Below are 12,236 nucleotides of genomic sequence, written 5' to 3'. Positions count from 1 at the left end.
ACGCGGAACGACGTGCTCTGGCCGCGGCCAGGGCGTAGTTACACATGGGTAGGACGGGAAATTTCAGCGGGTAATCGTGGGCGGAGCATGGTAATAGCATGTTATGCGCCTGTATCGCGGTGTTATTACGTGAAATTAGCGTGTTACGCGTGTGACAGTCAAACGCCTTTCTCCGCGTATATACAGCGCGATTTGCCGAGCACACCATTGTGCTCGTGACGTCAAGGGGGTGAACATGGATCACCGTCAGCGTAGTTTCTCTTCATTTCGAATAAATCTTTCGGTGCATTAACAATGGTCGTAGCAAAGCTTTGATGCTAGGTCCTTAGCTTGGCCTTGAAGGTGGTTCACCCAGGGTGAGGCTCAGCCAATGATGGAATAAGAGCTTGCTCTGTCCACTCCACGCATCGGCCCGGTATTGCAGTACCTCCGGGAACGGTGCATTCGCAATGATCGTAACAAGGCTTTAGGGCTAGGACCTTAGCTTAGCCTTTGTTGCGTAGGAGTCGGATTTGGGCACAACACCGGCTCGGGAGCTTTTATACCCGTGGTCCACACGAGAAAATGACGCAGAAATGACGCGATGAGGAAGCGGAACAGTCGCCGGCGTCTTTTTTCCGGCCATACCACAGACGAACGGCGGGTTGTCAAATTTTGCGCATTTTCCATCCCGGGCAACCACGGGCAAAAAAAAAAACGCAAAATTTTAGCCGTGATTCAGCCGCAAATGTCTGTGTGACCGGCCCCTTAAGAATGTTTTCTTGTGTTTGGGCAAATACTTATAACTGGTCTCAGTACTCATCCATCCCCTAGTTTTTATGTGTTTGAAACTACACCAAACCACTCACGAATAGTCAATAGCGGGGAAACAATGTGATTAGGTGTTAAATAAAGAATTAAAACACCTTTGCCTTTTGCTGCCACATTTGCAAAGCATGGCTATAATAAAGTGGCATCCACACTATGATTCGATGACTATTCTGAAGAGCTTTTCCAAACACAAAGACTGAGTTTTTTGCCTTGTCTTTTATTTGAAAAAATAAAAATGAAAAATAGGTGAGGTGTAAGGGGAGAGCATTAAAAAAAGATAATGATGTAGTGTGTAAAACATCGTCAAGTCATTTTAAAAAAAATAAAGACCTTAGGGTCTATTTTTATTTTTAAACCTATTTTACCAAGCACATTAAATTCTGTGTTTTTTTTGGGGTAAAAACAAAACCCCAAAAAACAATTTTACAGGGTCAATTTAGGGTTTTACCCCCCCAAAAAAACAACATAGGACTTATTCGCAATTTAAAATGTATATTTGATTCATTGGGTGTTAAAAAAGATGCTCAACGGTTCATGAACATTTTTTGAAGAAAAAACTTGTATCTAATATATGCTATAGACCACTAAATAATAGTCTGTAGGCTGGATAGGGACTTTGGCCGTAGTTTGAAAATAAATGGTCCAAAGATTTCAGTTTAGTTTTACTTGATAAAAAGAAGAAAAATAGCCAAGATTTTTTTCCATAAATGATACGCCAAAGAAAAGCATAACTTTTGTGCTTTGTCATCTCAAAAGGTCCAGTTGTACTTCAGATGATTTGATCAAATCGTGTGTGTCCCAGTCCTTCTATCTCTTCAGCGTCCGCGTGGTTGACCGATCTCCCCACAGATAAGTAGAGAGCGATTTCTCGCGGCTTACTTTTTGCCGACTTTGGCCGGGATTGGATTGGGCTCGTTCCCGCAACTCCTGCAGCTTGTGCGTTTGCCTGAGAAGCTGCGTCTTCTCCGTTTGTAGTTCGCCTTGCAGCAGGGCAATCTCTAGCTGCAACTGAGAAAAACCGCAGTCGTAAATCTTGTTCTGTGAACAATGTCAAATTCCTGCAGGATGCTTGACCTGTTTTTTTTATAGCATCAATGCATACATGTCTTAATGCTGTGCAGAAATATGTGTAGCATAACAGTGTTCTCCAATTAGTCCAGGCCGAGTCCAGGCCCAACATGACTTTTGGGCATGGTCAGGCCTAAAATGTCAATTGTTACGTTCAAGTTCTCTCTCTCGCTGTCTTAAATATTTATATATATATATATATATATATATATATATATATATATATATATATATATATATATATGTACATGTAGATATGTTTTTAAAAATGTATACCAAAACAGTGTTTGTATACTCAACTAAAAACCCAAAAAGGATTTATTGAAAAATATATTTAAAAAAAAAAAAACCTCTCTCTCTTAAAGTGCGCTAGATTCTGGCAAACAGCCTTAACATTTTACCGCCAACTCTTAAAGAAATATGTCAACGATGGAAAATTGTTGATTAAGGTAACTTCTGCAGACACAGAAATCTAAAAGATGTACATTTTTTACAGTCTTGTTTTACTTAGATTTTGTTTAAAAAGACAGGCTTTATTTTTATTAAAAAAATCACCTCTCTTCTTCCAGAGTCCTCACAAAAAAATATAAAATTTAAGGTTCGCTTCGGTCTCGGTCCTGCAAATAAAGTTAATTGGTCGGGCTCAGGCTGGGTTGGGCTTTAATACCCGTGGGCCCGGGTCGGATCGGGCTGGATGTTTGAGGCCCGATCTCACCTATGGCTGCTCTGAAGTTCCCATTCCTAAATGGTAAATGGTACACGGTCTGCATTTATATAGCGCTTTTCAAGTCAATGAAGACCTCCCAAAGCGCTTTACAATGTGCTTCACACTTACCCATTCACACACACACTCACATAAGCAAACTTAAAAACTATCAAAACGCTGGATTTGGAATAAAACTACTACTGAATAAGCAATTAGATCTTATCTTACCTCAATTTTAAGTTCTTCCTTTTGCTGGTCAAGCTCCGCAATTCGCTGATGGACTTTTGAGGGTGTCGACGCCAACCAAGGTGATCCCACCTCTGTCTTTTTGGTACCGGACTAAAAACATTTTAAAAAACAAATTAAAGAAAATCTCAAGTCATGAGCTCTGAAATTTCAATGCGGACAAATTTTGGGTAAAGTATTTCATTGTCAGATTATACTGTGAAGAGTAAAGCTCCTATCTGGCTCACCTTCTCGCTCTCTGTGCTGCTGCCTTCAGTGTCAGACTCCGCCCCCGAGGAGGCGGGGCTACTGGCCAGGCGGGTGATCCACAGCGGTTGGGGCCCCTCACACCACTGACTCCTGGGGCTTCCTATGTCACTTTGAGGCATTGCTAGAATTAAATCAAAAAATATTTAAAACACAGTGATCCCTCTTTTAACATGGGGATTAGGTTCCAAAATGAACCTTTTTTTTACAATCATAATACAATTAAATACTCTACAATGATATAATTATCAAATAACAAACCCTTTTACAGCCCAAAGGATTTATTTAACAAAAATAAGTAATGTATACGGTAAACATTGATTTAAAACACATAACAGTTGCCAATCAGAATGCAGAACACGATGCAAATCCCTGAAGAAGCAGGAACCGTGAAAGTAAACTGCGTTTTAGCGAAAAGATCACTGTCTTATTTAATAAAAGACTGCCTTGCATAAATTAGTAAAGCAGGGAAAATTAAAAAGGTAAACAAAATTTGTGTCCAATTCAGGCACAATAACATTTCTCGGAACATCACATTTTTTTACAACTTTAATTGGAAAATAAATCAAAGAGTCCTAAAATTATAAAGTTGACAGAATTTTAACACTTTTGTATCTAGGGCAGGGATGTCCAACTCATTTTCACGAGGGCTATTTTCAAAGGGCTTGATGTATTCTTTAAATCTAATTAAATGTGCCCTGCGACTGGCTGGCAACCAGTTCAGGGTGTCCTCTGCCCAATGCCCGATGATTGCTGGGACGGGCTCCAGCACCCCCGTGACCCTACTGAGGAGAAGCGGTGCAGCTGATGAGATGAGATGAGTATGTAAAACAAATGTAACTACTCATGTTAAGTAACTAAAAGCATTAATTATTCAAGTCACAAACAATATAGCTGCATTGACAAAATTTCGCTACACATATGTAATACTGTAGATTATAATCTTTATGGACATTTTTAGCATACTTTGCAGTATTTCCCACTTCCACTCATTGGCATCGGTATATAAATACTGGCGTGTAGTTACGCTGAGCCGTCACTTAGCGGATATTGAAGTCGACAGGCATTGTGGGAAATATAGTTTTTGGTCATACACCTATGTGACCCGGTGATTTTTGGACGCATAGACATTTTAAGCTCTAGACAGCTACATAAAATGATGACATTTGGCCTGCGAGCCATGAGTTTGACAGATGTGATCTAGGGGATTATAAATGATTTGCGTTTTATTTCACGTTTATTTATTTCCTTGCAAATGTACATAATTCATTTGATTAACAAAAGTATAAGTATAAAATGAAAATAACATTTCTCTACTGTAAATATACATAATTGGATTTTCCATGTTTTGGATAAATGACTACGATATATATACATCAGGAATACACTTTTGTACTTAAATAAATGGATGAATATTGTATATACCGTATTTTACAGACTATAAGGCACAACTAAAAAACAAAAAATTGCCACAAATTTGCAGGTGTGTTTCACAATCCTGTATGCCTTGTAGGCTGGAAGACACAGTAAATGTAATTAGAAATGAATAATTACAATTAAATGCTACTGATATGTTTATAGTTTTGTGGAGAGAGATGGGCGCCACCAGGCTGTGCTTGCCCAGACACACCTCAGGAAATGGTGCCCCTACCACTTTAATATTTAAGGGATCCAACCAACCACTCAAAATAAGGAAAGAAGACATTAAAGGATTTTGAACTTACAAGCACAACAGGAAATGAATGTAGAAAATTCCCTCACAATGCCAAATTCCAAATATGTTCTAAAAGCCTTCTTGAAGCCTATTTTTTTAAATGAAATCTCATAGGTTACAAAAAAGCAGATCCGCCTTAAAAATTGTGGAATCAAGCAATCACAGCAACATTATTAGCCGATGGTGTCACTGCATAATAGTCAAAATAACTAACTTGTATTCTCTGGTTTCTAATAGTAAAAACTGAATGAACTTGATAAATAAATGACTAAGTAGTGAAACAGCATATCCAAACTACACTTTACTTTCGATGAAACAAGTTTCCATTATTTTTTGATGTGTGTTATGCATTCTCCGCCATAAGAGTAGTTCTAATGTCATGCGCCTTGTAGTCCAGTACGTCTTGTATATGAAAAAAGATTTCTATTTTTGAAGGTGCCCCTTAAAATTGGGTATACCTTGTAGTCCAGAAAATATGGTAAATGTTAAAATTCTTTGGGAGAATAAATACTATGTATACCAGGTATTGCAGTTACGTAGTTGTTTGATATCTAATGTATTTTAAAATAGCATTTCCTGCTAAAAAAAGAGATAAAATAAAGACTACATGGGTTTATAAAAACTCAGCTTTACGTCATTTCAATTCCTCCCATCACTCATCTACTAATAAATAATTAGAATGGAAGACATTTGCCATACGTTGTACCACATGAAAGCACTAAGAAATACGACATATCGTCAAGGCCTATAATAACCTGGTATGATCTCTGCGTACAAAATTACATGTGCACAGCTGGTGGGAAAGTATTTTTGCTTCCCATTATCCAAATTTTCCCAGCATGCCCTGTATGTGCCCTCCATTACTTCCCTGGACCCAACAGACCTTATTAGGTTACGCGATGAACGCCTCCGGGTAAATATTCAGCATGCACGCTTCCAAAAACATCGTAGTAAATAAACGTTCCTTACTGGGGTTTTATATTTATTCGACTTCTTTGCTCTCTTCACTCTCTTCACCCGCAAAAACCTCACCAGCCGGTTTGTCCAGAAATCCCAGCTGGGCCGTTCCAAATACAAAACAGCCGCAAAATCACAGCACTTTCTTTGCGCTCAAAGCGCTAACGCATTGACATATTGTAATTGGAGGCTGTTAGAGAGACTTGATTTCATCGGTAGTGGCGGAAACTTCACTTTACCGTCATTAGCTTTGTTGATTTAATTACCTGTTTGCAGTAGCACTGGCTGCATTCCGGATGTGTTTTTTTTTTTTTTTTTACAACTGAAACATTTGTTGGCGTGATGGGCGCCACCAGGCTGTACTTGCCCAAGACAAACCACAGGAAATGGTGCCCCTACGACCCGTGTGGTTAAGGGATCCACCCACCAACCCACCCTACTTGGACCAAAATTAGCCTCTGCTTTACTAAGCATGAACACAAGAAACAGGCAGAAGAGGTTGAATGTTGTGTTTCAGATGTAAAAAAATATATATACGTAATTCCTCACATGCTAAACAATTTTGAATCAGAAATTCGCAACGTCAAAAGCACTAATTTATCCTTGCTAGTTTCAATAAACGCATTGACAGCTTACTTATATACATTTTTTTCCCAACTATATCTAACAAAAAAAGGTAGCTAAATGTTTCACAATTTAAGCCCACACAAATATTTCTTTTAAAACTGTGGCCAGCTCCAAATAATTGGTCTTAGGTTGCTTTGTTACATCAAGCACGTGCAAGCAAGTTAAAAATTCATTTGGCTGCACAGCACGAGAATATGTCTTAGTGCTGTAAAAATTACAGTATCTGTCTTTGGTCACTATCATTGTTTGCAATTCCAACATACTGAAATATTGTCACGATGCTCAGGAGTCAACAAGGTATCCCTCTAAAAAAAAACTAAAAAAACGGAATATCCCGTGGACCACATCTGAAAATAGCTCACAGCTCACCAGTGATAGGTCATTGTGTTGTCTAGAACATGGGTCTCAAAGCGCACCCAGTTTTATATACATGTCTAAAATAATAAATGATCTTGCATTACTTGCTATGTTGTTACTAAGTTATTACCAGGTTATTGGAAGTAAAAATAAGAAAGGGCGAAAAAGACAAAAATATAAAAAAGAAAGGAAAAAGTGAGAGATACAAAAAGAGATAGGGAGAGCGGGAGAAAAGAAAGATAAAAAGCAAGACAGAGAGAAAGAAATAGAAAGAAAGAGAGTGAGTGAAGGAAAGAGCGTGAAAGAAAAGGAAAAAGAAAGGGAGAAATAAGGAGGGAAAAGGAAAAGGGGGAAAGAGAGAATGGGAGCGAGAGAGAGGAAGAGAAAGAGATAAAGAAATAAATGGAGGAAGAACAGAGAGAAAAAGTAATTGAGAAAGAAAGACATAGTGAGAGGGCGAGAGAGAGAGAGGAAGAGTGAGAAAGAAAGACATAGTTAGAGATAGAAAATCAAGCTGCTTGTGTGCCGCCTACATGTCTCTCTAGGATGCACCCGAATAAACTCTTCTTTTTTCATATTCTTGGGGTTTGGACTGTATTCGAAACCTTCCTTTTCTTACTATCACAATTTTCATCCTACAATTAAAAAAAACAAAAAACCAGCACGGGCGTGAAATCACCAAAATGCAGTCTCTAACTGGCTGCGTCATCTTTAGTGGCACCGCCACTCAAACAAACATCAGCTGACCTCTGTAAAAGTTCAGCCAGATACCGAATCATCACCCATAGCATTCCTGGGGTAAAGTCCACACTTGATGTCAGTGTGCTGCAAAACACGAGACTTTAGAAACAAACTGCTGAGAAAGAAGCGTGAGTCATTCCAAAAGTTGGCCCAAAACGGTTTGTTGTTAAGATAATTAGACTCGATTGCAGGGGGAGGACTGCTCCCCTGACGGACATGATAAGGAAGGAATGAATGGACGGGCAGCTCGGTTACACAAGCAGGATTTGACCCTCATACTCATAGCAATGTGTCACACCACACTGCTAATTATCAACAGCAGATCGGCAATAAGCACTGAGACGCGACAGCAACGCCGTTCTATGCTGGCCAATGAGCATGTTAGAGAGTTCAATTGGCAGATAGTCGTGCTACTGTTGCACTTTGTCTCCTGAGTTGGAGCTTTGGGCCACAACTGAATGTGTATAAGAGAAATTAAGACAGGAATAGTCTTCACACGCTCAATCTTTCATGGTTCTAATTAGGTACACGGGTCAAAATTGTCTATACTTCCGTGTCTGATGAATCTCAAACTATTTAATAACTGATTATTGGTTTGAATACCTTTTTGGATTAGAAATATTTGTTAAGGATTCCTGTTTATCAACATTGGATACGGTAGATTTTTGTATCCTTCATGGCATGTGGTCACCAGTGCGGTACCAACAGTCACCAGGTAGCTCTCTAAAAACACATTCGTAGCACAGGAATTGGTTCTGAAAATCGCTAACTAGTGCTGGGTTATAAATTCTAACTAGCATACTATTCAAGTTGTTTGGATGCCTTAACTACGTGGGTCATAGGGGCACCATTTCCTGTGGTGTGTATTGGGCAAGTACAGCCTGGTGGGGCCCATCCCGCTCCAGGCTAACAAATGTTTCATCCCGGTCTTGAACCCGGGACCTTTCACGTTACAGTTACAGACTGAGCCTAATTTACCCTACTTCTAACAGTACCAACCTGGTAATAACATTATAGTAATAGTAACATAAAATGATAATCTGCTATTTAAGAAATGCATATCAAATTGGTAGTACTTCGCGGTAACCAATAACAAAAAAAAATAGCTCTCAGTTTCAAAAAGGTTGGTGACCCCTGCTCCACAGTAAAATACTGATTAGTGTTTAAATATTGATTACATATTTTAACATATGGCATTGATACCCAAGTTCAATGGTCAAACTTCAAGGTCCAAAATCCATAATATGCATCAGTCCACAAGTGCACGTGTTAGTTTTACTTATCGTATTTACAGAATTTCTTTCCGTTTTAAGGGCCTCATTAAAACTGATTAATTTAGTGATATTTTTGTGTTTTCAAAGGCTGCTTATAGTTTCACATTTGCACCCTCATTATGGACAAAGCAGTGAGTATATCAAGAATTTAAATTCCCGACATTGTTTGTTTCAACCAAGGTTCTGTTTAAGAATAAAAGATGATCGCATTTGTTTCTTATTTCATTTATGAAAAAAATAATAAATGCATAGAATTTAATTTGGACACTAATGCTAATTTTCCTGGCCAACGAGCCAGTCTGCATATTCTGACACTTTGCATGAGCTTGTATGAAAGGCAGGTTGTACAGTATATAAAGGGCTACCAATTACAAAAGAGTCTTCCGTAATGTACTACACCAGTTTAAAGCAAATTACTACATATGTATTTTCCATAAAAACTACAAAAATCGAAAAGAAAAAAAAAAAAAAAGCAATGTTTATGATTGTATTGAAAATATAGATTTTTACAAATACGCAGATTGTTACAAATATCCAACATTTATATTCACACCAAAATTGTACAAATAAGTTATTAATGATTGCTACTTTGTTGTTTGCAGTTTTTTTTTTTGTGAAAACATTGTTTATGGACAAGTTTCAACTTAAAAATTGCCCCCTTAAATGCTACTATGAAAACAATTTGCAAATCTATTCTGAAAAACTGTCTTTAACATTTTGCTTTGTATATACATGCCCTTATTACACATTTTTTTTTCTAAAACAAAACCTTTTATCCACTTTGTGTTGCGGCAAATGCTGCCCAGTCATCAGAAGCTTACAATTGATTTTTTTCCAACTGATTCAACATGCAGTAGATCACAGTGACCCGTGAATGTTGTCCGTAAAACAAACTTGACCAGCAGGTCAATACTCGGCAGGTAATCTAGGAAAAACCCACAATGAAAAATAAAAGGTACAGAGACAGCTTCCTACCCAGGGCCATCATCACCCTAAATGAACACTCCAAACTTTAAGAACATACAGACGCTCCCCTACTTACGACCATTCGATTTACGAAAAACGGTAGCTGCAAAAAAAAAAAATTGGGATGTCGAAAAATATCCGGACATTGCTGTTAGTTAGATTTTGTATTGTGTGCACCTTTTTCCGAGTGGAGGACAGTACTGTAGTGCTTCTTTACGCAGCATCCACACCAAAGAAGAAATCCGGCTTCTACTTCCTGGCTCGTGTGTAATCACAACGACTTGTACTGTGTCGCTAACATTTTTATTGTTTAATATCTTGTGCATCCATTTAATAAGGTTGGCGTAAAGTGTAAGGAATAGTCGAGCCGTTTCTTTTAAAACGAAAGTGCAATAAGAAAGTTTGATGCGGTTGAGAAAATGGTCAGATCGCTTTTTTCCGGCAACTCTAACACGGGGGAGGACCTCTTGAAGCTTATGTTCCAAAAGTAAGTTAAACTCAACTTTATTTATCTTTATAGAGCATATCATTTTAATGAAATATTTATTTTTTAGTACAAAACAATACAGGTTAGTTATACTTAAACATACTTATATAAACCTTAAACATACAAAATATAGCACTGAAGCAACTTATGAACAAATTTAACTTACGAACGATCGTCCGGAAGCTATCTCGTTCGTAAGTAGGGCAGCGTCCGTATTTTCATTTGCGCTATGGTTACAATGCACTATTCTTTTGCAATGTTATTATCAGGGTTGGGTAGGGTTACTTTAACTGGATTACTTTCAATTACTTTTGGATTGCTCCAATACAAAATATGCTAATAAGAGACAAAATAAACTAAATATGAATAATATTATGACTCACAACACGTGGTAAGTTTTCTCTCCTGGCTTTGATCTCTTTGATCTCCGGCAAAACTAACATAAAATGCGACAGAAACAAAATGAAAATAAATCCAAACAGCTTGCCAACATCATTTTTGCCGTTCCATGTATTCCATTACTCCCCAACCATGCACAAAATTTTGTAATTTTATTCATATTTAGTTTCTTTTAACCCTGGTTATTATAACTTAGGCCAGTCTCTAAGCACAACGTTGCATTATTTTTTTTGCATAGTTATCCCGATAGTCTTTTTCTTTTTAAAGTCTTTATTACATGTTTATCGTGGAGTGCCATGTCTAATCTCGCTGCATACAACGTTTCATAAAGTTGACATCAATGACAATAAAGACAATTCTATTCTACTCTCATATTACAGGTACTGCTTCCACTGCTACGCAGACGACACTCAACTATATCTTCCGTTGGAGGAATCTTCCACACTAAACTGTGGAAATTTGGAGGCCTGTCTCACTGAGATAAAAGAGTGGATGTCACTCAATTTCTTGCGTCTTAACTCTGAAAAGACCAAAATGTTAGTCATTGGTCCTTCTAAATGCCGGGACTTATTCTCAAAAACTGCTGTGAACATTGACAAATGTCACATCACACAGAGTGACTCAGTTAAAAATTTAGGTGTCATATTTGACCCTGATCTATCCTTTGAGATACATGTAAAGCAAATTACTAGAACTGCCTTCTTCCATCTTCGCAACATTGCTAAAATCCGTTCAATACTGTCTCAGTCTGATGCGGAAACAATAATTCATGCATTTGTTACCTCCCGTCTCGATTACTGCAATGCACTACTCTCCGGTCTCCCGAAGTCCAGAATCAAGTCTCTTCAGCTAGTACAAAATGCCGCAGCGAGGCTTTTAACTAGGACAAAAAAGTACGATCACATAACACCGATTTTGGCTAACCTGCATTGGCTCCCAGTTAGCCAAAGATGTGACTTCAAAGTTCTCTTAGTATTGTACAAAATCATACATGGACTTGCTCCCTCTTATCTTTCAGATCTGATCTGCCACTATGTCCCGGTCCGAAGCCTACGATCTGAGACTGCTGGTCTTCTGATGATCCCGAGAGCAAAGAAGTCTTCTGCTGGTTCGAGAGCGTTCTCCATCCGGGCACCGGTGCTGTGGAATGCTCTTCCCCCTGAGATTCGATCTGCAACCTCAGTGGAAATGTTTAAATCTAAACTTAAAACTCACTTCTACTCCATTGCATACGAATAACCTACTCCTCTTGTCGGTTGAAAATAGTTTGTGTAATATAGTGTAACAATCTGTGAAGCCCTTTGAGACTCTTCGTGATTTAGGGCTATACAAATAAAAATGACTTGACTTGACTTGACTGCTGTTTTAGTTAGCAAAGGCAGATTTCGAATGTGCTCCACATGTAATCCGGTGGTTGCCCATTAAACTGTGATAATCACACAACAGCTATCTTTTTGTTTTTGTTTCGGTAAAGCGAAGAGTAAACAAAGCTAGTACTTCCACCAGGACAAAAGAGCAGCGGCAGTGGCGTGCGTGTGGGCGTGAATGCTGATTAAAGCTTGTCACTACGCATTCAAAGCAGCAGGGCCATGTTGGGAGAAAAAAAGGAAAGTGAGTGAGGCACAATATGGAACAATC

At 38.4% G+C, this 12,236-nt stretch overlaps 1 protein-coding gene across 7 annotated transcripts in view; it reads right to left on the bottom strand.

The window, feature by feature from the left end:
- The window catches only part of phldb3 (pleckstrin homology-like domain, family B, member 3), a 40,327-nt gene that overhangs the window by 17,181 nt on the left and 10,910 nt on the right, over window positions 1-12,236 (bottom strand). For 6 of the 7 annotated variants that reach the window (XM_088327095.1, XM_088327093.1, XM_088327094.1 and 3 more), the window contains exons 2-4: window positions 3,058-3,200; window positions 2,813-2,923; window positions 1,690-1,818 (exon numbers count right to left, since the gene is read on the bottom strand). In XM_088327095.1, the coding sequence (XP_088183221.1) occupies window positions 1,690-1,818; window positions 2,813-2,923; window positions 3,058-3,200 (383 nt within the window). Of the gene's footprint in view, window positions 1-1,689; window positions 1,819-2,812; window positions 2,924-3,057; window positions 3,201-5,673; window positions 5,757-12,236 lie in introns of those variants that run through there. The other variant, XM_088327099.1, reaches the window with a different exon arrangement.

Source organism: Urocampus carinirostris, chromosome 2 (genome assembly GCF_059441175.1).
Source record: "Urocampus carinirostris isolate Australia breed hairy pipefish chromosome 2, RoL_Ucar_1.0, whole genome shotgun sequence".
NCBI classification, from domain to species: domain Eukaryota; kingdom Metazoa; phylum Chordata; class Actinopteri; order Syngnathiformes; family Syngnathidae; genus Urocampus; species Urocampus carinirostris.
Note: the sequence above shows the minus strand (reverse complement) of the source record. Positions and strands in the feature narration are given on the sequence as shown.